At 48.2% G+C, this 24,378-nt stretch overlaps 1 protein-coding gene across 1 annotated transcript in view; it reads left to right on the plus strand.

Moving 5' to 3' along the window:
• Positions 1-24,378, plus strand: part of CENPT (centromere protein T) — a 33,036-nt gene that overhangs the window by 6,746 nt on the left and 1,912 nt on the right. The window contains exons 5-13 of the mRNA XM_065416673.1: positions 2,006-2,139; positions 3,461-3,494; positions 6,466-6,611; positions 9,652-10,116; positions 13,624-13,839; positions 14,644-14,862; positions 17,327-17,423; positions 23,183-23,347; positions 23,972-24,076. Coding sequence (XP_065272745.1) covers positions 2,006-2,139; positions 3,461-3,494; positions 6,466-6,611; positions 9,652-10,116; positions 13,624-13,839; positions 14,644-14,862; positions 17,327-17,423; positions 23,183-23,347; positions 23,972-24,076 — 1,581 coding nt within the window. The remainder of the gene's footprint in view (positions 1-2,005; positions 2,140-3,460; positions 3,495-6,465; positions 6,612-9,651; positions 10,117-13,623; positions 13,840-14,643; positions 14,863-17,326; positions 17,424-23,182; positions 23,348-23,971; positions 24,077-24,378) is intronic.

Raw genomic sequence — 24,378 nt, forward strand, 5'->3', positions numbered from 1 at the left:
CTCTTCAATAAGTAACTGCTAGACACTGCATTGCTTCTGACATTGTAACTATATAGTAACAAGACCATTGTATCTGGGCACTGATGCTAAATGCAATCTGAGAAGATTACTTACTATGCTGATTAAGCAAATTGTGACTTCTAGGGTGTTTTCCCCCCACAATCAGTCATGGTCTTGAACCTACTTAGCAAAGTTCCTCCATCTACTTTTGTAAACTTGACTGTATGCCCAGTGTAGTGGAAAATGGAGGAGTGACTTAAGGTTTTTAAAGAGACATGGTGGGGGAGGTAATTTTTTTTTTTTTTTTTTTTATTGGACCAACTTCTGTTGGTGAGACAGACCAGCTTTTGAGCTTACACAGAGCTGTCATTAATTGTTACTGCAAAGTAAAGAATATTTTGCTCAAAATAATGACCCAGTGACTGTTTCCATTTTTTCTATAAATCTGAATTTTCTTGCAATGACAAATACCTTAAAGGTGACCTGCAGAGTATTTTTGAGCAAGTGGGTCTGTGCACCTTTTTCTTTCTTTATGATGGAGAAAGAAACCATGAGAAGGCTTTTCTTTCCCTGGTTTTGATGGTGGAGTTCTTGGAAGTCTCAGACAATGTCTGTTGTCAGCTCTTGTATCTTAACCAAAGGGAAGGAGTTGTTGGATCTTTAAGAGACTTCCTTTGTCAAAATATTAACTAGTCATTGAGATTAAATAGTTGTAAACAAAGTTTTAAGTTGTCTGGCTAAAAAATCCCTTCTGTCCACTGCTCAGCTTTCGTTTTCTTGGCACTTGTTACTGTTTTTCCAGTTGCCCTACAGCCTTCCAGAGCAGTTGTGAAAAACAAGCAGACACTTCTTTTCTAACCAGTCTTTCAGGTTTTTTCCTGTCATAAAGAAGCAAAAAAGGACATCAGCCCATTTTTTTCTCCTTTGCAGGTGTCCTTTAATAATAATAATAATTAATGCTTGCCTTAAACTTGTAACAAAAGCAGTGAAAAACAGATTCACTTCTGACCTTCCCCAGCAGATGTCACTGCGGGGGGGGACAACACATGGAAATGTTAATAAATTACAACTGAATGGTGCAGGCACTTTTCTTCCCTCAGGGGATGCCAAACTACACATGTCCGGCAAGCCTGCTGTTCCCACTGAGGAGTAACCTACTGACTGATCTGCTCCAGTCCCACTGGCCTAGGTGCAAAGGGCTGAGAAGGGGGTGCAGCAGGGCCGAAAGGAGCATTCTATTGTCCTGTAGCTATGGAGCTCTGCGGATCCAACACGCTGTAACATAGTGGGGATGGGCAATGTACTGGAATAAGATTGCTGAAGATCTTGCTGCCTCAGCAGTGTTGGGATTTGAAGTGTTTCCATCCCCTGAGATCCTCTCCACCATCACCGCATTGCCCCTCCCCCAGCTCAGCTTCACCTTGCTCCCTTTCCCACTCTAACATCTCCCTTCAAGCTTCTGTGCCCCTTTGCAGGTTCGAGTCAAGCTTTGCTCTCACATGAGAAGGCTCTTGCCAACATGGAGGGGTAAAATAGGGCAATTTTTTTACATCTTCTTTCCTGCTAGCTTTCTGCTCCTGGCCCAAGTCCCTGACTAGAGAAGCATCTTTCTCCTGTTCTCCTATATTCAAGCATCTTTTATGACGTTTCTTGATGACGCCTTCCTATTTACCAAGCCGTACAGCGATAAATGTTCATTGCTGTCTCTTGTTCTTATGGGGGGAGAATTGTGAAACTGGGTTGAGTCTGATCTGATCCTTAATTGAAAACGTGTTTGGATCTCTTTTGCTCTCCTCCTTGAAATCTGCTATGAGTGGCACCTTCTTGTGTTTGCTGAGCCCATCTTTGCTTAGTTCCTCATTTCTGCTGCTCCAAAAGGTAGGAAACAGAAATGAATGTTACTGCTGCTACAGCCCAGGGGCAAGTCTTGGGGAGCTGAGCGTACCTGGATGATAACACTAGAATGTTGGCCTGCACTAAAACCTTGGCTTGTTTGTTTTGGTAGCCTGGAAATGCATCTGCCGGACTTTGTTCCTGAGGGCACAGTTATCACTGCATTACACATGAGTAGGAAGAAAAAGAAGTTCAGCATTTCTGACTTTGAGAGAGGAGCAGATGAGCGACTTCCTCAAAACCTTGGTAAGGCAGAATTGGGGAACTCCTTGCTTGACTCTGTACTCCAAGGTTTTCAGGGAGCTTCAAAAGAGCTTTCTTGAACTCCACAGCTGCAGTAGGTCAGCTCTGAGCAGCTTCTCTGTTCAGCAGTTCTGCACCAGGAAGCGGTGTGTGTTGCAAATACAAAAGGGGCGCTCTGGAGGTGGGCCAAAGGCCATCTCTTTAGATTAAAAATAAACATTGTTGAGCTACTAAAACCACCCAAGTTAAAAGTAACTAGCTCCTCCATTTGTGACTCTCAGGATGGCTTTCCAAGTTGGTATTCTTCCACTTTGAATTCTAAATTTTAGCTTAACAAAGAGAAGGTTAAGAGGCAACTTGATTACAGTCTATAAGTACCTACGTGGGGAACAGCAGTTTGATAATAGAGGGCTCTTCACTCTACTAGACAATGGCTGGAAGTTGAAGTTAGACAAATTCACACTTGAAATAAGATGTACATTTTTAACAGTGGGGGTAATTAATCATTGGAACAACTTACCAAAGGTTGTGGTGGATTCTCCATCACTGGAAATCTTTAAATCAAGATTTGATGTCTTTCTATAAAATACGCTTTAGTTCAAACAGGAATCCAGTCAGGGAAGTCCTATGGTCTGTGTTCTACAGGAGGTCAGACTAGATGATCACAGTGATGTCTTGTGGCCTTAGAATCTATAAAAGTTCACAGTTTGCAGCTCTACCAAAAGCCAAATTGGCCTTCTTTCTCCTGGGGCCGCATGGACAAGGGGCAGCGTTTAGTCACTACTTTACCTGGGACTGTGGTGTATTTAGATTTCAAATATGCTCCCAAAGTCTCCAGACGCCTCTTTATTACCTGGAAGAGACAGGATCACAGAAGGGCGGTTGTGATGAGCCTAAAATTCCAATCTAGTGTGACTAATAACATAAATGGGGTTAATATTACTGAATGAGGTAGCTTCTCTTGCATTAAGCTGTCTTTTGTATCAACAGTCTATTGCCCTTTCAGAGAACTAGCCACTAACATGTTAATAAGTAGCATTGCAATTCAGAATAGGAATCGTGAAGCTATCATTTTATTTTCCTAAAACAACTGAAAATTAGTGAAATACAGGAAAACCACTGAATATTTTTCTGTGTTATTTCTGCCCAACTCATAGTGCCTTAAATATGAGGCAGTGGATGTAACATACTAGCTTTGCTCTTGGGGAATCGTAGTGTAACCAGCCCTGGAAGGTGGAGAATGGATAAGATTGTTCCCTCAAACTAGTAATATCTGTACAGGTTGTGCCATACTCAGCTAATATGTGCCTCAAACTTTTTTCAGCCCAGCCAGCGTTGGACAACTCTTCTCTGACAAGGTGAGTTAAACCACAAAGGCTTTGCTTTTGACTAGCATGACTACAACTGCTCTGATTCATCAGACCTTCTCTAGCTGGGAGGAGCAGGCAGGATGGGCCAGTACATGGTCTTCAGAAGAACTCCACAGCTGCAGTAAGTCAGCTCTGAGCAGTCTCTCTGTTGGGCAGTTCTGCACCAGGAAGCAGAACTACCTATATCCACCACCCCCTGCCCACTTTTTTCCCTGTCACAGCAACATACAATAGGACCCTGTAGGTTGAACAGTAATGATAAAGCAGTTCCCTAGTTTGATACCGGGTGTTGGTGATAGTTGATTGCATACCCTCTGATATCCTGGGGTTGTGGATGCAAGGCGGTCTTTTAAATCAGTTCTGGTTTGAGTCCTCCCTCTTCATTGCCCCACACATTCAGGCTGGATCCAAATCCTGTTGGTCTTGCATTACATTTCTATGATGTGGCCTCCTCTGTCCCTACAGCTAAGCCTCATCTAGGATCCTCATCAGTTCCCATATTGATGTGATGTCTTCTTCCCTGGCCCCTCTTGCCTTCTGCTCCAATGTTGTCCCCCTCAAATCTGTGCACAATGTAGCTGTGGTCATCTTTGTCCATTACTTGGCGCACATCAGATCTCTCAATCAGTTCCCTCTTTTCCACTGCATGTAGTTCAAGCTGCTTGTCCTCACCTTCGAGACTCTCCACAATGCTGCTGCCCCTACCTAGCCACTCTTATCGCATTGCCCGGTGCTCCACCAGGGATGCCATCCATGACTGCCCTTTTCTTTGCTTCTCCCACAACCTCTGCATTTTCTTCCATGCTGCTCATGCCTTTGCTCCCTCCCCTTTGAGCCGAGCCTGTCCTTCCTGCCTTCAGATCTCTCCTTAAGACACGCTTTAGCTGTGATACCTGATGGAAAGGTTGAGCGACAGTCGGGTATATCTGGCCTTTATTTGTATTTTAGCATTCATAATGTGTACCTCTCCTCTGCTTTGTATGTTGCTTGTCTTAGCCATTTCCCTGAAGCGTTTACAACCTGTTTCCTTGTGTGTGGAAACAAGGTTTACAACCTGTTTCCTTGTGTGTGGACAGCCCACAGCACTATGGACACTAACAGAACGTCAATATTAAATGCTTTCCCAGATGTGTTCTGAAGCCTTTTTCTTCCTGTATCTTGCAGGAGGGAATCTATAAGTTTCTTTACTTTTTAAGGCTTCCCTCCTAGGTTTAAGGCTTCTTAAGTGTTAGTCTTTTTTCAGGTACATAACAATACAGCTCTCTGTAGACTGGAAGCCGTAAAACATGTCACAATCATGCTGATTCACCTGAAATATGTAGCTTAATGTTAGATAATCTATTGTATGTTAAACTATTTTGCTAAAGCAAACTGGTGTCAGATTATTTAAATTGCCCAAATGTGTTTCCACTATTTTTATGCGGTTAAGGGGAAGAGGTGAGTTGTGTGCTGGAGATCACAGTTAAAATGGTTCTTAATTCTTGTTCTGCACCAGCTGTGGAAGGCACAAATAATTTAAAATATGAAACCTCAGGGAATTTCCTACACTCCCCCCTCTGTCCGCTAAGGGCTCATGTCAACTTTGGTTTTAGAATGCATCCCATATCTTTCTGGTGGAGCCCTTTCCTGAAGGTGCTTGCTGCTGGCTAACCCTTTTGACGTTGGACAGTATGGCACATACTAGCTGGAGGCATAGAGAGAGACCTCAAACCACTGAATCCCCTCTTGAGGGATCTCCAGTACCAAAAGGAATTAGGAGGAGAGGAGTAGGGAACTCGGTTGCTCAGCAAGCAAAGTCACAACTGTGACAGAAATGGAGCTGATACATAATGTTGTGAACACTGCAGGAGCTGCCAGATGAGACGCTAGGAATATTGATGTGTAACCTAGTTATCGAGAGAGACTGTCCAACTTACATTGCGATTATAAGACTTTCCTGCATGACTGTGTTGATCTAATTGAATAAAGCTGTGAGAAGAACAAGCAGGGAAACAAAACATTGGCTTCCCAGATGAGTATCTAGATAGTGCTAGAAAGATGATTTGGGGGGGGGGGGGGGTTGCAGCTGTTGGCTTATAAGAGCCTCTGTCTTGTCTCCTGTTTACCAATCTTGTTCTGCAGTGCTGAGAACTAGAGAGCAAATGACTAAAGAGTTAAACAGCCTTTTGGGGGTGGGGGAGGGGTTCACTTGCATGCAGCTGTCTAAGCTGACAAGCTGGTATGGACAGGCTCTGTGGAGGAGTCTGAAGGAACTGAGCCCCACAGATCCAGGGAACTCCGCCTTAGGGAAGAACTAGATATACATGCAATATGCTTTATTGCTTTCAAGATGCATCTTCTCTGAACTATTCTTCTAAAACGATACTTGAGTCCAAGAAGGTAGTCAGGTTACTCAATACCATTGTCATTGCTCTGCGGGGACTAGAACTGCAGGGTATGAGCCTACAAAATTATGTTGACCTAACTTGTGTTGGCATACAGCCACCGCACTTATTATATCACACGTGTGTGTGTGTACACATATGTACGTACATGTACACTTGGCTCCTTGGATCAGCAGTGTGTGTCCTCACTAGTAGCACTTTATCGATTGTATTGCCGTTATAGGGCATTGTGGGACAGTTCCTGAAAGCCAATAACAGTCAACATAAGCAACGCAGTGTCTACACTCATGCTGGGTTGATCTAATTACATCGACTGTGACTCTACCCTGCTCAGGGAGGTGGTGTTATTAAATCGGCACAGAGGCACTTACATTGGTGGGAACCAAATTTAAGTGAAGACACTTGCACGTCGAGGTCAACGCAAGGCCGCTTATGTTGACCTAACCTTGTAGAGAATCTCCTCAAGTTAACACAATGTTTAAAGTCCCATTCTTTGGCTAGTGGCAAAAGTGATCTGGGATGGGAGTGGGAAACGGTAGGTCTGGAGCGGTGTTACACTCTTTCTCCCTTTTCAGGTCTCTTCAGATCTCTCTTGCTACCCCGGTACCACCAGAGTCTGTTGAAAAAAGAGGCTTAATCCGCAGGCCAAAGAATCGCAAAACTGTCAATGTGGAGGCTTTCGAAGGAGGCGTGGAACAGAATTTGTTGCAGATAAAAGGCAGTGGGTGTTGTGACTGTTATTTCTCCTGATTTGGGTGGGGAGGGTGTTGTGTGGAGAAGCAGATTGCTAGGATTTCTAGGATTTACAGTGACATGGAAGTGATCCTAAACATGAAGTTGAGAGGGGCACAAACCTCCTTCTAGCTATTCTGGTGACTCAACCTGTCCTTGGTGCCTGAGCCTCCTTCTCTCCGTATCACTGGTCTGAGTCTACTTACATCCTGCTAATTAGCAGCCGTCACTGCCTAAACAGGAGTCAGGAGCCTGAGGTGGTTCTGAATCCATGCTTCCTGTTTGGCATCTCCTTAGTGAGACTGGGCCTTAGGAGACCTGGGACTGAGGGAGGAGGTGGTGAGAACTAAAGTGTAGTGACTGACTGATTTCAGTCACATCTAGCCATAGCCACAGAGCAGCTCTGTACTGAGCCTGCTGTCATCGTGTCTCCATGGTGTTCCCTCGCTGCTGGGAAGTGTTACGTACCACCTATCGTTTCACCTCCTTTCTGCTCACAATGAAACTATACAGGTGAAATGCAGCTGCTGGAACTGAGGTCTCTGGGAGCACAGGCCCTTGTAGTCCTCTACCCCAGCAGCTGGGATCTTCCGGAGTAATGGGGTAGGGTGGGAAGTGCGCAGGAGGACCCACATGGCAATTTGAAGATCTTGTAGCCAATTGGAGACAATAATTTCGCTGTGTTTCAAATTAAAGATCTCTGTTAGTGTGTGTTAAACCCTTTAGTCAACTTAACTGTCACCTGCACAGGGTTTTAAGAAATAAACAGGGCTCGTGCTCCCTCTCTGCTGCTTCATGCTGGAGAAAGAAGGCCTGGAAGGGTTTTCAGTAAACATTTTCCTGCTTGTTTTTTACTTTTAGAAATTTCAGGACTGTCAGCTCACCCCCTCCCCAGCTTTGTCAGAGGGACTTTTAGGGCTCTCAAAGCTCTGGTACTGGAGCTGCCCACCTTTTAGGATGTCAAATCTTTAGCAAAGATGTTGTTTTCCGTAATGTGTACTAGTCATTGAAGTTCAATAGGTGTTGACAAAGCCAGAGTTTTAAACAGTCTTGAGTAAAAATCTTTCTCTCTTGGGACATCGTTGTTCCATTAGTTCTCCGTCTTCCCTCAAAAAGAAACAGAAAAAGGGCACAAGGCTAATGTTCCTTTTCTATAAAAGTATAAAAAATAAAGATCTCACTAGGTGGATATACATCATTTGAAAAAGCCCAAGTAAAGAAAAGGACACTCTGTAAGTAGGCTCATCACTAAACTCGCTCCCCACAATCAGGCAGTCGTCATTATACGTGAGTCTGGTGCAGCACTCATGAGGTAATACGTGCATATGTTAGAGTATTTTAATGTCAGTGTGCATTTTGTATGAGCTGCCTGGAACGCCCAAGTTATTTCCCTGTACCGACTGGGGCTCTGTTAAAGAGGTCAGAGCCGGGTGTGCTCTAGACCGACTCAGCAGCACTGCGGCTTGTGAAAGCGATGTGTGTTGGGGATCCTAAGTTTAATCAACTCCAGTTTTAAAACCATCCCTGCTCTGGGAGTGTAACACTTGCGTTGTGCTCCAGGTGCTCTGGCTCTGTCAGACCAGTGGAGGAAGGAAATCCCATAATTTGGGGGCTCTCCACTGCGCAGGACCTGTCTCCAGCCCAGGAATGTTCAAATCTAGGGATTGTTGGGAAGGGTGCCCCAGCTGCCTTCATGATCTATCGGATAAAATGCTAGTGGCCACAGGCTGTCTACATTTGAAGCTAGGGCTGTGATTTGCAGCTTGAGTAGATGTTACTCGCATTAGGTCTTCTTGAGCTCGCACACTAGAAATACCAGTATAGCTGTGGTAGCACAGGCAGTGGCATAGGTTAGCCACCCTATGTAGGTACCCATGGGGTCCAGGTGGGTTTGTAGTTGGGGTGGCTAGTCCATGCTGTCGCAGCCCAAACTATTGTGGCTATACTAGTAGTTTTAGCTGAGCTAGCGCAAGTATGTCTACTTGAGCGGGAAATCACACCTCCAACTCCAAGGGTAGACATAGCCTTAGTGTGCTTTTGTGGAACGAAAGAGGTGGCCAGAATCCAAAGTATTTCAGAGCTTTATAAATAGCCACACCTTGAATGGCACCCAGAAGCTAGCACAGTCCTTGGCAAAGTGGTGTTACGTGCTCTTGATGGCTGGCACTACCAAATGGGTGGGCAGCTCCACTGTTCCACAGCAGACAGTTAGCCAGGGCTTGGGACAGACTGAGGAATGCAGACCTGGCAAAGAGCCCAGAATGCAGAGACTGCCTGACTTTTATTGACAACAGAACTCAGCAGATCTCTACACTTGTAACATTCTGCAGAAGATGCCTTGTTGAGCTACTATTGAATTCTCTTGTCCTTCCAAACATCTCTCTCTCACTGGGCTTTTTTACCTCCTGGCCCTCCCTGGGGATTTCTGCTTTAATGGATGTCTTCCTGGTCAGAGTTCCCAATAGGAACCACTACTGCACTGAAGTCTCTGGCAATGCCACAACAGCTCTGCACATCCATTGTGTTGTCCTCAAAGCCCCCATGAGGGTGGAACCAACAATTCTCCCCTCTCTAGGCTAGAGATTGTTATAACTCTGATCTGATTTGTTCTACTTGCAGATTGGTTTTGCAAGTCTCCTTTCTGTCCTCTAATTGCTCTTGGCCCTAAGCAATCCCAGTGCATGAAGGACCTGTTCATATGGGCCCGTGGCAGGTGGGGAACTCCATGAGAACTGTTCAGTAGCTACTGGCAGAATGAAGTCTCCCAGTAATTCTTTGGGTGCCCTGGGGTTTGGAGAGCGATGTCTGCATTGTTCTGCTGTTCTTATCCAGAATGCTATGGGTTGGTGTAGAAAGCACATGTCCTTGTGACTGGCATTAAATTGCTATAAAGGCTTATGGATTGACATCAAGGGCAGGGCAAGAGTTTTGAGTTAATGACTCTGTATGCATGTCCTGCTAATGTCTTTGCTTTCCTAGGGCCCTGAATGATTCCACAGATTAAACTTATTTTAAAAATTTCTAACCAGCACAAAATTATCTGGCGGAGTCGCAAGCAACATCCATGATTGGAATGACCATGGGGACGAGTGATACTGAAATCATCCTCAGCAACACGGAGCTCTTTGCTCAGCCGCAGCTCGGTGAACAAAGCCAAGCAGGGTTTTCTGCTCCTGAACAAAAGCTCTTGAAAGGAAAAATTCCAGTGCAAGGGAGAAAGGCTTCTAATGCAGCTACTGAGGAGGGCATGCTGTCTGATGTGGATGCCGAGGAGGGCATGACAGAGAGACTTCAGAAGAAGGACTTGGCCCGGGATCCTGAACACACTGACCAGATGGCCACTGAGTCTCGGGGACGGGCCGTGAGCCTGAGCTCAGAGCAGCGAGAACATACCCGAGGGAGCAGTTATGCAGAGCAACTTCCTGGAGCAGAAGAGCGGGTGGCTGGCGTTGAATACCGTAGGAGCCAAAGAGAGTTGAGCTGGGACCTGCTGTGTAAGCTGCTTCCCCTATAATCAAAGAATGGCCATTGTAAACTAGCTTGCTGGATACATTAATCACACCTGAGCCTGGCACTTTGCCAGGCCCACCCTGTGCCCTAAAGCCCTCCAGGGGAAGAGAGTCCCCTGTCCTCCCCATTGTTATGTCTACACAACAACTAGATGGCCGGGGCCGGCCTGTTCCAGCCAACTTGGGCTCGTGGGACTTGGGCTGCGGGGCTGTTTCATTGCTGTGTAGACGTTTTGGCTTGGGCTGTAACCTGGGCTCTAGGACCCTGCGAGATGGGACAGTCACACAGCAATCATAGAATCATAGAATATCAGGGTTGGAAGGGACCTCAGGAGGTCATCTAGTCCAACCCCCTGCTCAAAGCAGGACCAATTCCCAACTAAATCATCCCAGCCAGGGCTTTGTCAAGCCGGGCCTTAAAAACCTCCAAGGAAGGAGACTCCACCACCTCCCTAGGTAACGCATTCCAGTGCTTCACCACCCTCCTAGTGAAATAGTGTTTCCTAATATCCAACCTAGACCTCCCCCACTGCAACTTGAGACCATTGCTCCTTGTTCTGTCATCTGCCACCATTGAGAACAGCCGAGTTCCATCCTCTTTGGAACCCGCCTTCAGATAGTTGAAGGCTGCTATCAAATCCCCCCTCATTCTTCTCTTCTGGAGACTAAACAATCCCAGTTCCCTCAGCCTCTCCTCATAAGTCATGCGCTCCAGACCCCTAATCATTTTTGTTGCCCTCCGCTGGACTCTTTCCAATTTTTCCACATCCTTCTTGTAGTGTGGGGCCCAAAACTGGACACAGTACTCCAGATGAGGCCTCACCAATGTCGAATAAAGGGGAACGATCACGTCCCTCAATCTGCTGGCAATGCCCCTACTTATAGAGCCCAAAATGCCGTTAGTCTTCTTGGCAACAAGAGCACACTGTTGACTCATATCCAGCTTCTCGTCCACTGTAACCCCTAGGTCCTTTTCTGCAGAACTGCTGCCTAGCCACTCGGTCCCTAGTCTGTAGCAGTGCATGGGATTCTTCCGTCCTAAGTGCAGGACTTTGCACTTGTCCTTGTTGAACCTCATCAGATTTCTTTTGGCCCAATCCTCTAATTTGTCTAGGTCCCTCTGTATCCGATCCCTACCCTCTAGTGTATCTACCACGCCTCCTAGTTTAGTGTCATCAGCAAACTTGCTGAGAGTGCAGTCCACACCATCCTCCAGATCATTAATAAAGATATTAAATAAAACCGGCCCCAGGACCGACCTTTGGGGCACTCCGCTTGAAACTGGCTGCCAACTAGACATGGAGCCATTGATCACTACCCGTTGAGCCCGACGATCTAGCCAGCTTTCTATCCACCTTACAGTCCATTCATCCAGCCCATACTTCTTTAACTTGGCGGCAAGAATACTGTGGGAGACCGTATCAAAAGCTTTGCTAAAGTCAAGGAATAACACATCCACTGCTTTCCCCTCTGGAGCCCAAGCCCTGCAAGTCTGAGTCAGATGGCCCAGGCCAGCTGCAGGTTTTTCTTAGTTGTCACCATCTCCCCTCCCCTTCCCTGCCTAGCCCAAGTTCTCCCACCATTGGGAGACCACTGCTGGCATGGGCTTTTCTCCCACTTTCTTGTGCAGGCACTGCCAGGGGATCCCTGCCCCCACTGAGCAGAAGCTTCTTTAGGACCAACCCTGGTTGGTGAGTTTTGTTTCTGCCGTGGGGTCCCCCCCATCACAGTGGGAGGAAGACCTCCTCCCTTGTCATTTGGCGATAAAGCAATGCCCTGCTTGACCCTATCTTTATCCCTGGCCAGTCTCCAGAAGAGTGCAGGAATTGGGGTCTCCCTGGCAAGTGGGTCTCCCCATCAAAATGCAGCAAAGGAGAATTATGGAGGCAGGCTGGAGTTGGAGGGGTGTCTGGGGATACAGGCTGGGCCTGGGACAGGAGAACAAACAAGATTGGATGTTTTTCTAAAAGATCTGCTCTAGGAATTATTTTGGGGGATGTTCTATGGTCTCTTCTATACAGAAGGTCAGAGTAGATGATCACAATGATCCCTTCTGGCCTTGGAATTGATGAATGTATGAAAAAAGTCTTCTCTCCTCTCCTCACCTGGAAGTTAGGGGTCTTCCCCTGTCCAGGATTTTATCTACTGCTTTTGTTTCTAGTTCATGGTAGGAAAACCCTGTTCTAGACCAGCTCTGTACCGAGGGTCTAGTTTGAAATTGGTCTGAGCATAGACCATTGTTCAAGTCCACGCTTAGATTTGGGACATTCATTGTGCTGGTCTGATCTCTTCCATTTTCATCCCAGTTACACGTTCTATGAATTGTTTATTTAAACCTGGCCCTGACCCTGGGATATTTACAGGTGGGCACAGTTTCATTCATAGAATCATAGAATATCAGGGCTGGAAGGGACCTCAGGAAGTCATCTAGTCCCCCCCCTTGCTCAAAGCAGGACCAATCCCCAACTAAATCATCCCAGCTGTCAAGGACCTAGAGAGCTGCCAGCTTAACACCTGGGCTTTATGGGAGGCTGAGAGTAGGAACTCCATTATGGGCAGGAACAAACACTGATGGCTGACACGTCTGTGAGTGCACCTGCTGCCTTTACAGAGATTGAGGCAGTGCTAAGGAGGGGCCAGCAGCATCCTTTTCCTGCTTACCTTCCTGCCTTGCTGCATCAGGGTCACCATCTGAAATGGTCAATAGCTTTGCACAGCTCTTCCTGCCAACCACCCAGGATTGTGATTAAAATACAGAGCCCTGGGACTATCCTGGCATTTTTTACACTCAGTTCCTAGCTTCCGACTTTTGCCAGGAGGCCAGATGTGACGTTTCCTCGAGGTGCGATCAGTAGTTAAGCACCGCCAGGACACGGTGCTGTACCGAACAGCTGTGGAGGGAGACGTTCCCTGTCCCGTGAAGCTTCCAATTTTCCTGTAGCACAGCGTCCTGGAGAAACAGGCCAATCCTGTTCCAACTCTGGAGGGTTCTCACTCGTGAGCGTGGGGGAAGAAATTAGTCTGGGGGGCGGATATGAATGAAGAGAGGGAGGGAACTTTGGGCCAAACTGGCAGCCTAGAGGAAGATGTGAGAGAATCTAAGGGAAAGGTGTGTGAGGATTGGGTTGAGCAAAGGGAATGAGAGGAGGAGAAGAAAGGGAGCACGTCCTAAGGGCACTGGTGTTTGTGTTCCATTAATATCAAAGGCTGATGATGCAGTCTAGTTCTGCTGCTGCTAGAATATAGCTAATGCTGCTAATGCACCAGGTGGCTCTCTGAAGCAGGGGCTGAGAAGAGCCAGCTGTGAAGGTCTCTTTCAAACCCACTTCCTCATGCACAGTGCGAACTCTGAACTGTCCTGAGTCAAGTGAGGGCAACTCATGCAAACTCTTCCCTTGGGGTCTGGATATGTTTCATACTTGCCACAATAAATGTTATAAAGATACATTTGGGACAGAGCTTCTGTGTTAACCTAACTCTATGAATGTCTAGCTTCTGACAGACCAAGCTCCTCACCGCCAGCTGCCTCCAGGAGTCTGAGCGGACGTTTGGATGCCCTGCCTGCTCTACAGCCTGTGAACTCCAGCAGGCCATCAGTGAGAGAAACTGTCGCCAATATAATTGAGAAGCTGGATGATGCAGAGGTGGCTGATGTGGAGCAGGAAATGGAGGATGACCGTGCTGAGCAGGAAGGGGCCGCCAGTGAGGGTAAGAAGCGCTTTCAGGGCAGTGACAGAAGGCAACTGAGGGCACTGCTCTGGTGCAAACCAGTGGGCAGCAGGAGTCTTGGTTGGCAAAACATGACTTTGTCCCCCAGCAGGTTCTGGAGATAATCTCTTCCAAGTAACCTCCAAGGCATGGCTGGTCAGGCTCTCTAAAGGGAGGGTCAGGCTGGCTGCCGTGCTCATTTGCCTGTTCTTGTTTCACACACAGTGACTGACAGTGGAATACGTTTTCTGTTCACATGCTCTTGGCAGGTCTGTACAACTACTGTATGTATATGAACAGACAGCCCCGGAGAGACGTGGATAACTTCCTTCCTGGGCAAGCCATGTTCCAGCCAAGCCCATTTCCTTTGTTTGGGTGTCCCAGATATCTAACTTCGCTTCACCTTGTTAGAGAGGACCAGCTGGCCAGGATTTTGTGTTGGGCACTCCTTTTACAACAGTTCAGCAGAATTGCAGTTAGCCCATGGAATGGGGGCATCCTGTGGGGTCTCTTCTCTTGTTTTCATCTCGCTCCATTTTCACGCAGGGTGCCTCTGGCAAGCACATACCTGGAAACCCTCTAACCTTGGCCAAGTAACTTAAACTCTGTGCCTCAGTTTACCTAGCAACTAAATTATTAAAAACCAGCACTATAGGCTTACACAGCGCTTTCCATACTAAAGACAGATATGTTCCTGGGGACTATTTGTCTGTCTCAAATGGGGGCTGAGGCTTAATGCGTGTGAGGACAAGCCTTGGCTGAAAGGCCTGTTAGAGTAAAGCTTGTTTATTATCCCTTACCTAGTTGTCGAGAGCCCCAGAAGTGCTAGAACCCGCAGCTTGAGCAGGCATTCTAGCGCCATGGCTGCTCAGTATCCGGAGCAATCTGGAAGGAAATTGATGAAGGAAGCTGTCGAACGAGAAGCTGAGCTGGATGGTGGAGCTGTAGTAGGAGAGGTGCGTGACTCCGAGGAAGAGGAGATGACTGAGGAGGAAGCTGAAACTGAGGAGCCCGAGAGCGAAGGTAAGAACGCACTCATGTTGGTGGTAGAAGTCAGTTGGAGGGGCTGCCCCTGGGGCCTGTCGATAGACTGTGGAAGGGTTTTGGTAACAATATTACCACCCATGTTGTCCACTAGATTCCACAGTAGAATAATGTCCAGCTAGATCTCGCTGCTGAAGAATATTCTTACTGTGATTTCTCTTGAATGAAAAGGGAATATTTCAGTGCTATTGCTATCTCCAATAGTCTAAACCTAAGGACTTGTTAAAGGCTCAGTCCTGATCATTGGCCTGTCTCCTCCTAGTAACATCACTTATTCTTTAGGGTAGAGTTATTTGGTGTCAGATTAACCAGTGCTTTGAGTTGCCAAATCCCTGGGTTCTTGTCTAAGGCCTAAAAAATCTATCCCTGATAGTCTTAGCTGTAGGTTGCTCAGGACATATACTTTTGGTCCAGCTCCATCCAGTTACATGTGCTAGTCAAAAATGAAATGCTTCTAACATCCAACACCCTGGGTGAGCCAGGGAGCAGGAATTTGGGGCAGTAGCCAACTTGCACAAAGCTATGAAAATTCTCCTGCGTACAGAGACTGAAACTCGCATATAGGTAGACTGGTGCTGTGGGCAGGCTCCACAGAGATCAAAGTGGTTGGGGTTCTTGAAAGGGCTGAGCCAGTCCAAGAGTATATGGGCAGAGATGGTGACCTGACGTTATCACTCTTGATTCTGCATTACACACAGCAAGAGGGGCATCTGCTTCAGGACTCTCCTCTTCAGACAGCACGGACGGTTCCTCAGTCTCTCAGGAGCACTCCTGGCTGCTTTCTTGTTGAAGACGTAGTTCAGAGTGCTGGGTTCTCCACCCAACAAGTCTCTGCCTGAGACAAGCTTCAGTGTCCTGCTTGACTGGTACAAAAATCTCCCAGAATGGGGTGCACCATGGAGTGGGGGATTTGTGGGAAGGCATCCTAAAAAAAAACCCCTCCCCGATCTCGGCTCTCGTCACTGGCAGCTGAAGCAGTGTAGAGACGTCAGTCTGGCTGCACCAGAATGCCCACGCTAGCGCATGTTGTGCAGAGGGGCCAATGGGTTGCCACTAGTGTCAAAAGAAATGTTGTGGATGTACTTCACCATGCTACCAAGTGCACTGGCCCTTTAGGTGGCTCTGTCTGTAGTGTTGATTGGGCCTGCTCTCTAGAATGCTGTTCGCAAGGGGAGGGGTGTAACATTGGATAAAGGCGGGGAGAGAAGAGATCTCGGACAAAGAGATCAAAGCCAAGCATCACCCTCCTAATCACCTGAAGACACTCTGAAGAGCCTAGCGTAGTGCTGCAGGTTTGCCACCCCAGGTACGGCACCCCACCCCCCAAATGCAGGATTGCCTGCTCAGAAAGGGCTGACCCGAGGGACCCATGCCAGTCTGTGGCACTGCTCCATTCTCAGAGGGACTCTTAGCATTGCATTCAGTGTGTGGGGCGCTCAGTAGCTTTTCCCCTTCAGTAGATGACTACTGCTCAAGGCCTGTGGCAGTAGCACCCATTTTCTGCAACAGACTGTATATTCTAGCTGTTTGTAACCATCACTAGGTTAAACTAATACCACGTTGATCCTACAACTTCAGGCTTTCCCCAGACTGCAGAGGAAACCAGGAAGCAAGGAGTCCCACCCACTCCCCCATTCCCTCCTCAGACAGGAAGTCATGGAGTCATTGCCTCATTTCTCCACTTAACTTGCTTTTTCCTTCCTGCTCCCACTTGTGGGGGAGAAGCAGATGGAAGGTTCAAAAATGAAGCTGAAGAGGGTAGATGAGAGGGTCTGCCCCAGATGAAACTCACCTGGTGGCTGCTGCCCCTTCTGATAGAGGCAGGCTCGCAGCCCTCCAGAATCCTGGTTTGGTGTCTCACTCTCCCCTCTATCGCCCTTCTATGACCTGGGCTTCAACTGGACGGCCCTTTCTGTGGACGTGGGTGATGCTGCTAGACTCTGCCCCTTCCAGTGGAAGGGAAGGAACTTATTCCTAGGCGTGTCCCTGGTGCAGGGAGAAGGGCGGGGTTTAACACCGAGGAACTGGAATAGTTCTGGGCTGTTGGGCGCCTCCTTGGGAACTGAGTGTAGCAGAGCCAGCTCCATATCCTGTGGAATCGCCTCTCTCCATGGCCATGGAATACAAGCCTAGGTGTGCAGAGTTGGCCAGGCACACAGGGAGAGAGAAAGCAAGAGGAGACTGATTCATATCTCTCAGGAAGGAGAGAAGCCTTATCGCCCTAAAAGCAGCTGCAATCCAGGAGACTCGGCGTGGAACCACGGCTGTAGTTGCTGAGGACTCTTCTCATCCCTACTGAGAGGAAAAGAGGCTACAAGACACTTACAATGTGGTCTGTACTGTGGAAAATGTGGCATCCCCACCCCCTTATGGGAGCATTTGCAGCAGAAACTCCAAACCTCTCAAATCCAGGGCTTAAGTATCTCGTGCTCTCTCTCCTCAGAGCTGTCCATGAAGACGCCTGCATTCGTCCGTGCTAAAGCGTATAGACCATCTCCCTTGCTGTCAACCCCACGCACCCTGAAAACTGCTGCTTCCAAGTAAGTGTGAACCCACACTCCACAGTAGTCAGGCTGCCCCTGTTTGCCCCCCCGCCTCTTGGAGACAGTGGCCACATGTCCATGCAATGTGCTTGGTCCCCCTCCCTGGCATCTGGGTGACTGCCTCTTCCCGGGGTGGGAGGGGGGGAAGGGAAGAGGCAGTGGGGAAGGGGGAAGGGATAGGGCAGCGGGAGGGGAGAGGGAAGCTCAAGCTATCAGGGGAAACCTTCCTAGCAGTGCAATCTCTGCCTTGGGATGTGGCTGGAATCGTCTCCCAAGGGAAGGGCTAGTGTGTGACCCCTGGGGTACAACCTGGGCTGGAACGATCTCCTGTTTAGTCCATGTGCTCTGGAAAACACAAGTCCAAGCATCATGTTGGGGGGAGGGGGGCATTGCTGAGTCCCAGGGTTGAGTAATTCTCTGGTGATGGGCATTGAATTGCTAATTGTCATTCACTTGCTGCACAATGGCTGGTGATGGTTGTGTAACATCCACCCAGCCATTTGGTCAAGTGCCTTGTTGTTTCTGGGGAGTTGCCTTCTGGGCTACTCCCAAATTTGCAGCATATTTCAGTAATACCATACAGCACAATCTCATAATTTCATACACTTTAATGATATACATATTTCGACAGAACAGTGGGTTTCAGCAAATCAGAACCTTTCCCATGATACCTTACCTGGCATGCTTTATATGAACTATAAAGAATATATACAAATGATGAATATGGGGCTTACAGAGCACAGCACGCTACTCCCCCGTGGTATAGAGCAGTGTCTCTCAAACTTTCGTACTGGTGACCCCTTTCACATAGCAAGCCTCTGAGTGCGACCCCCCACCCTTATAAATTAAAAACACTTGTTATATATTTAACACCATTATAAATGCTGGAGGCAAAGCGGGGTTTGGGGTGGAGGTTAACGGCTCGCGACCCCCCATGTAATGACCTCACGACCCCCTGAGGGGTCCCAACCCCCAGTTTGAGAACCCGTGGTATAGAGTGTCACAGCTAGAAACTCCAAGGCTTGGGACTTTTAAAAGGAGACTGGACAGACAAAACATGCAGTAAGGATCAGCCCTGCATTGGCAGGGAGATGGACTGAGCCAGGATGATCACAGAGGGATTTTTCCCCTGTAACTTCGATCATTCCATCCCACTCTCCCGGGAGTACAAATTCTGGTACTAAAGACCTGGTGCCTGGATCCCATATTGCCTTGCACTGGGGTTGGGAATTAGTGCCCTGACGTGCAACTCCTCCTATTGGGCCAGTGTCTATTCTGCTGTTAGTACAGCTGTTTGCAGGTGCCCTTGTGTTTAGCTGAACCCTTGGACTCAGTCCCTGAGTGTATCCCCACTAAACTGACACTACTCTCCCAGTGGGCTTGTACTGTGAATTTTTGGCGTGCACACGTGGCTGTATTTATCTCATTGTGCTGGTAGTGCTACTTCCTTGGTGTGATGATGACGTTATGCTAAAATGAATCCTGAAAATAGTGCCCTGGTGTGATGGTCACTCTGTGCTGTTCATGTGAATCCTGCATTTTTGTACGCTGTGTTGGTGTAGCCCTGTTGTTCCCAGGAAATTAGAGAGACAAGGTGAGTGAGGTAATATCTTTTATTGGAGCAACTTTTGTTGGTGAGAGAAAGAGACAAGCTTTGGAGCTTTCACAGAGTTCTTCCTGCAGAAGAATTCTGTGAAAGCTCAAAAGCTTGTCTCTCTCTCACCAACAGAAGCTGGTCCAATAAAAGATATGACCTCACCCACCCTTTTTCTCTAATGTGAATAGTCTCACTCCAAAACTGGCAGAGGTGCTTGGAGGAGGGGGTGGAGAGGAGCGAGCGGTGGGCAGGCGGGGGAAGGGGCGGAGTGGGAGGAGGGCGGAGTGGGGTGCGGTCTCGGGAGGGCACCCACCAGCAAAACCAAAAGTCAGCACCTATGCTCGTGTTGGACGCTGCTCTGAACTGGGAGGGCCATGATCTGCAGGATTGGGGGCAAAGTGCCTTTCACAGAATCATAGGCCTGGTACCCACTAAGCCCCCACTTCGGACTAAGGTACGCAAATTCAGCTACGTTAATAATGTAGCTGAATTCGAAGTACCTTAGTCCGAACTTACCGCGGGTCCAGACGCGGCAGGCAGGCTCCCCCGTCGATGCCGCGTACTCCTCTCGCCGAGCTGGAGTACCGGTGTCGACAGCGAGCACTTCCGGGATCGATCCGGGATCGATTTATCGCGTCTAAACCAGACGCGATAAATCGATCCCAGGACATCGATTGCCTGCCGCCGGACCCTCCGGTAAGTGTAGACGTACCCATAGAAATGTAGGATTGGAAGGGACCTCGAGAGGTCATCATGTCCAGCCCCTTGCACTGAGGCAGGACCAAGTAAACCTAGACCGTCCCTAACAGTTTTGTCCAATCTGTTCTTAAAAACCTCCAGTGTTGGGATTCCACAATCTCCCTGGGAAGCCTATTGCAGAGTTTAACTCCCCTGAGAGTTAAAGCTTTTCCCAAATCTCCCTTGCTACAGATTACTTTTTGTCCTACCTTCCGTGGATCAATTGATCACTGTCCTCTTTATAACAGTCCTTAATATCATTGAAGACTGTTATTGGGTCCCCCTCAGTGTTCTTTTCTCAAGACTAAACATGCCCGCCAAGAAGAGGACCTATGCTTTCCTTTGTCTTTCTTTTGCTCCTAATGTATTTAAATAACCATTTCTTACTGCCTTTCATGTCTCTTGCTAGGTGTAACTCATTTTGTGCCTTGGCCTTTCTGATTTTGTCCCCACATGCTTGTGCTATTCTTTGTACTCCATCTTAGCAACTTGTCCATGCTACCACTTATTGTGGGATTCATTTTTGATTTTCAGGTCATTAAAGAGCTCCTGATGGAGCCATATTGGCCTCTTACTATTCTTCTTCTTTCCTTCACATCAGGATAGTTCAGGGGTAGGCAACCTATGGCACGTGTGCCAAAGACGGCACGCGAGCTGATTTTTCAGTGGCACTCACACTGCCCGGGTCCTGGCCACCGGTCCAGGGGCTCTGCATTTTAATTTAATTTTAAATGAAGCTTCTTAAACATTTAAAAAACCTTATTTACTTTACATACAACAATAGTTTAGTTCTATATTATAGACTTATAGAAAGAGACCTTCTAAAAACGTTAAAAGTATTACTGGCACACGAAACCTTAAATTAGAGTGACTAAATGAAGACTTGGCACATCACTTCTGAGAGGTTGCTGACCCCTGGGATAGTTTGTTGTGCCTTTAATATTGTCTCTTTGAGAAACTGCCAGCTCCCCTGGTCTTTCCCCTTAGATTTTGTTCCCATGGGACCTTACCTACCAGATCTCCGAGTTTGCTGAAATCTGCTTTTTTGAAGTCCATTGTCCTTACCCTGCTGCTCTCACTCCTTCCTTTCTTTAGAATCATGAAATTGATCATTTTGATCATAAGCCTAGCCCTGCACAGTCATTTTCACTCAAACTGCCTTCCACCTTCAGATTTGCAACCAATTCCTCCCTTGGTCAGAATCGCGTCTAAAAGGGCTGTCCCCTGGTTACTTCCTCCACCTTCTGAAACCAGTTGTCCCCAATACATTCCAAGAACTTGTGTTTTGTTATATTACTTTTCTAGCAGATGTCTGGGAAGTTAAAGTCCCCCATTACTACCAGGTCTTATGTTTTGCATATTTCTGTTTGTTTTAGAAATACTTCATCCATTTCTTCCTCCTGATTTGGTGGTCTGTAGTAGACCCCTATCTATTATTTCTCCCCCCTCCCCCCCCTTTATTGCCACCAGAGGCTTTCAGCTGGTCTGCTTCTCACCTCCTTCTGGACCTCAGAACAAGTGTCTATATTCTTGATGTATAATGCAACACCTCTGCCCTTTTTTCCCTGCCTCTCGTACCTGAACAAGCTTTACCCCTCTAGACCAATATTCCAGTCATGAGATTTATCCCAAGTTAGTGATGCCAATTAAGTCATAACTTAGTTTGTGTACAGACCTCTAAGATGTTAGGCAGATTCCCTCAATGTTTCCCCTCTGACACCATTGTAATTTTCCATTCCCTCCCCTACATCTAGCCCTCTGTTAAGACTGCCTTTTTTTTATACGTACCTGCCCCTTGGATCCTAGTTTAAAGCCCTCCCCACTAGGCTGGCAGTTGGTTTCCAAAGATGCTCTTCTCCTTCTTGGTCAGGTGGACCCCAACTCTTCCCAGCAGTCCTTCCCGAAACAGCATTCCATGGTCAAGGTAGCCAAAGCCCTCCCATCTACACCATCTGTGCAGCCATGCATTCATCTCCAGGATGCACGTGTCCCTACCTGGGTCCTTACCCTCAACTGAGGGGATGGACAAAAATATTGCCTGTGCCCCTGACTCCATCAACTTCACTTCCAGAGCCCAGTAGTCACTGCTGATCTGCCCAGGGTCAGACCTGGCAAGTATCATTAGTGCCCACATAGATGAGCGCATGTGGTAGTGGTCAAAGGGAATCCCAAAGCATTTCAACCCGTGACCTCCCCCACGAGTCAGGCATCCATATCCCCATTTGACAGATGGGTATACTGAGGCACAGGGGGGCAGTAACTTGCCAAGATCACATACGATAGAACCAAGGCATCCCTTTTCCATCTTCCTACTCCAGCAGCTGCACATACTTCATTCATCTCGGGGCTGATCTGTTTCCAGCTGCCTATACCCTCCTTTCGCACAGTCCTGCCAGAGCTCTGACCAAAGAACATGCAGATGGGGTGAAGGGCGAGTCAGATGGAGACATTGTGTGCAGGGTCTCTGGGAGGACTGGACTGAGACTCCAGAGTCCTGGATTCTACCTTCTGCTCTGACGCTGCTGGGTGACCCTGGCCACTCACTTCCCCTCTCGATGTCTCCGTTTCCCCTCTGTAAAACGGGAACAATGATACCGGCTAACTCTGTAACGTGCTTTGGGCTCTGCAGGTGAGAAGTGCAGTAAAAGAGCTCGGTGGTAGTTTTAATAACACACACTTGGATTGGGGCTTCTGTTCCACGGTGGAAGGTTACCGTTGAGGCTCCTTCTGCAGAGCGGTACAGGACAATGTCTCAGTGTAAGAGCATCACGATACTTAAAATAAGCCTCTTATGAACTGTGTTGGGGGTGGAATAGCTAGGAGAAAAATGCCCCGTTTGTCATTACTGAAGAGGGTCAAACTACTCCAAAGGCAATCGTGTAAGATCTAGGATTCCCTTTGGGGCTTGGTCTTCCTGCTTCCTCCATCCACTCCCCACCTGTTAACTTTTGTCAATTGGCAGAAATGTGGCTGAGTGAACCCGGAGAGGCTCTCATCTGAGTCTGCAGAGCTGGCCTACGGAGCTCCCAGCTTCACACGCTGCGGTGGAATTGGAGGCACAAATGGTGACTTGGCCCCAGAACAGTTTCTCCACATTTGTAGTCCCCCCCCCCCCCCCATTGCATAGTTCTGCTGACTCTGCCTGCAAACCAGCCCCACAGATGTACCTACCCAGCCCTGAAAGCCTGGCCCTAGCAGTGACTCTCCCAAAGGTGCTGTAATACTGCAGGAGAGTCTCGCAAAGGGGGCGAGTTCTCTGGCTCTTCCAGCGTGCCGAGGGAGCAGAGAGAACTGTGCCTAGACCTGCCCTTCTTTGTGTTCAGGTGTGTCCTCTGCCAGAACTCGATTTGTGCTCTCACTGCTCCTCTACCCACTATGCCTGCATGTTTGGTTTGCTTAGTGCTTTCTGTTTCCCTGGCAGGTTTCCCCCAAAGCCTCCCCGGGCTCAACAGGCTGCAAAGAGCACAGCGATGGCTCCCAGGAGAAAGCGAGAGCCTGCACTACCCAGCAGCTTGGTGAAGAAGATCTTTAGCCATTATGTGAAAGTGCCAGTGGCCAGAGATGCATTTAAGGTTGTTGAGAAGTGGTGAGTAGCAGCAAACTCCTCTCCTCCCAGCCCCCGTTACCTGCCCACAGACCTGCTGTCCTGTAGCCCTTTCCAACTAAGTAGAGGCAGGCGTGGCAGGAAACAGGCCCGCGGAAGGGGCTGCCATGCAGTGAGAGAGAGGGGGGGCAAACTACATTCTCCACACAGACCTGGCCTGTCCATAAGCGCTCTTGGGGCTGGCGCACTGCTCAGCACCCCATGCTGCTGGGCAGGAGCCTTTGGTTTAGGGCCTGAGGTCTCCCTGCAAAGCAGCCATGTTTGTGTTACTTGGGTGTCTGTCTTGCTAGTAGTGGTGCAGAGGGGCTCCCCAGTCCTCTTCACTGGCAGGAACATGTCCGTGAGTGTGGTGAAGGGCAGGGCAGGGCTTGGTGTGGTGCAGAACACCCAGGAGAGCTGTTCCAGCTCAGTGCAGCGGTATAGTCTACCATCTACCAATCCCCACAGCCCTGGAGCTTTCTGACTGTCCTTGGGGTGGGCCCCTCACACCTCTCTGTGCCTGGAAGGCAGTGACCTGTGCTGGGATTAGTTGCAGCGTAGATAGCCCTGCTTTGCCGACTGACTTCTTCTCTCCTCTCCTCTCCTCTCCTCTCCTCTCCTCTCTAGCGTGGAGGTGTACTTCAGGCAGCTCAGTAACGACTTGGAGTCTTACACCATGCATGCTAGGAGGAAGACTGTGGAGGAAGCTGACCTGGAGCTCCTCATGAGAAGGTAGGGTGGAGTTTGTTCTATTATGTTGGTCACATGAAAGAGAAGTGCAAATAAGTTTGCTTGTGGGAGCATTTCAAAAGCTCCCAAGGGGTGAAGCGTCTCTCACGGACAAGTGGTTAGGGAGAGAGGGTGGGTGAAGAGGATACAACCACAACTGGCATCTTGGAGCCCCAGGCTGGGGTGGGAGCCCGTTGTCAGACTAGAAACTAGTTCCCAACAGGCTTTAACACTGATTTAACCCTTTGACCAGCAAGGTGCTGATCCCCTCTCCTGCTTTTAGTCCCCTGTGGCATCCCTTGGTA

The sequence above is a fragment of the Emys orbicularis genome, chromosome 14 (assembly GCF_028017835.1).
Source record: "Emys orbicularis isolate rEmyOrb1 chromosome 14, rEmyOrb1.hap1, whole genome shotgun sequence".
Classification (NCBI taxonomy): domain Eukaryota; kingdom Metazoa; phylum Chordata; order Testudines; family Emydidae; genus Emys; species Emys orbicularis.